Raw genomic sequence first — 1,257 nt, forward strand, 5'->3', positions numbered from 1 at the left:
GTTCAAAAAGACAGGCCTGGTTTGGGCATTTCTTAAAGGAGACAGGCTTTGTGAGCTCAGAGGAGACCTGCTTCCTGACTTATAGAGCTATTTGAACAAAAGGGTGTTGTGCTATCAGAAGATGTTACTATGTTGAAAAATATTTCTATCATAGGGATTAAGAAAAGGCTTTCAAAGTGATAGTTGTCTTATCCCATTTTGAGAACTAGTTTTCTTTATATAAATCTAAATTAAAGTTTTAAAAGTAACTCTTATAACATGAATATTAGGGGGTTTTGATGTTCCTTTTCTAATCATGTACAAGACCCCAATGCATATACCTGATATCTTATTATAAGCTTTTCATCTCAGACTTTAGTAGAAAGTGCTTAGTTCCCTGAAATAGTCATGGTGTATTTAAGAGCAAATGGGGCCTTGGAGAGCTCATGATAGTAAATCCTTGTTTGTCTTGAACTAATGAATCTCTAGTGCAAGATAAGAGAAGCTGGAACATCATGGCATTTCCTCTAATAATATAATGTTTAATGCAGCAGTCATTTACTCAAAAATAGCATACCCCGCATGTTTCAGCAAATTGGATCCCACTAGCAGAAAGCTCTGTGTGTGTCTTTGTGTGTATCTATATCTGTAAGAAAGGACAGGACAGAACCTAATACTGATCCAAACACTGACATATGGGTGCCATGTTGACTTTCAGACCCGTAAACGGAAAAGCCATTTCAACTCGGCAGCCTCCTCCCAAGGGAGCCCCTGAGAGACCACCTCCCCCCAAACTTTCTGCGACCAGAACATCAAGTAAAAAACTGCCTTTTAATCGGTCCTCTTCTGACATGGATCTTCAGAAAAAACAAAGTAACTTGGCATCTGGACTCTCAAAAGCCAAGAGTCAAGTCTTTAGAAATCAAGATCCGGTGCTACCCCCTCGCCCCAAACCGGGACACCCTCTCTACAGGAAATACATGGTAAATTTGGCTTTTGAAAATGTTTGTGGTCAAGAAGTTTTTCCTAAGTTACATATAAGATCCATTATTCCTTAGAAAAAGATGGTGAAACAAATGTGTAATTGTCCCTTGACCCTAAGAGTTCTGTAGACAAGTAGGCTGTAATAAAACCTAGGTCTTTATTTTTTTATTTTTATATTTTTTCTTCTTAATTTTATTTTGTTGATATACAATGAGGTTGATTATTGTGGCCCTTTACCGAAACCCCCCTCCCTCCTCCCTCTCCCCCCTCCCACCCAACAATGTCCTTTCTGCT

The 1,257-nt window shown here is 38.7% G+C and overlaps 1 protein-coding gene across 1 annotated transcript in view; it reads left to right on the forward strand.

The window, feature by feature from the left end:
* Nucleotides 1–983, forward strand: part of SH3D19 (SH3 domain containing 19) — a gene marked incomplete at its 3' end in the record, with an annotated part of 63,375 nt that extends 62,392 nt beyond the window's left edge. Inside the window, exon 11 of the mRNA XM_008587202.1 lies at nt 698–983. Within this exon, the coding sequence (XP_008585424.1) occupies nt 698–983 (286 nt within the window). The remainder of the gene's footprint in view (nt 1–697) is intronic.
* Nucleotides 984–1,257: the final 274 nt, after the last annotated feature.

The sequence above is a fragment of the Galeopterus variegatus genome, unplaced genomic scaffold, assembly GCF_000696425.1.
Source record: "Galeopterus variegatus unplaced genomic scaffold, G_variegatus-3.0.2 Scaffold4280, whole genome shotgun sequence".
Classification (NCBI taxonomy): domain Eukaryota; kingdom Metazoa; phylum Chordata; class Mammalia; order Dermoptera; family Cynocephalidae; genus Galeopterus; species Galeopterus variegatus.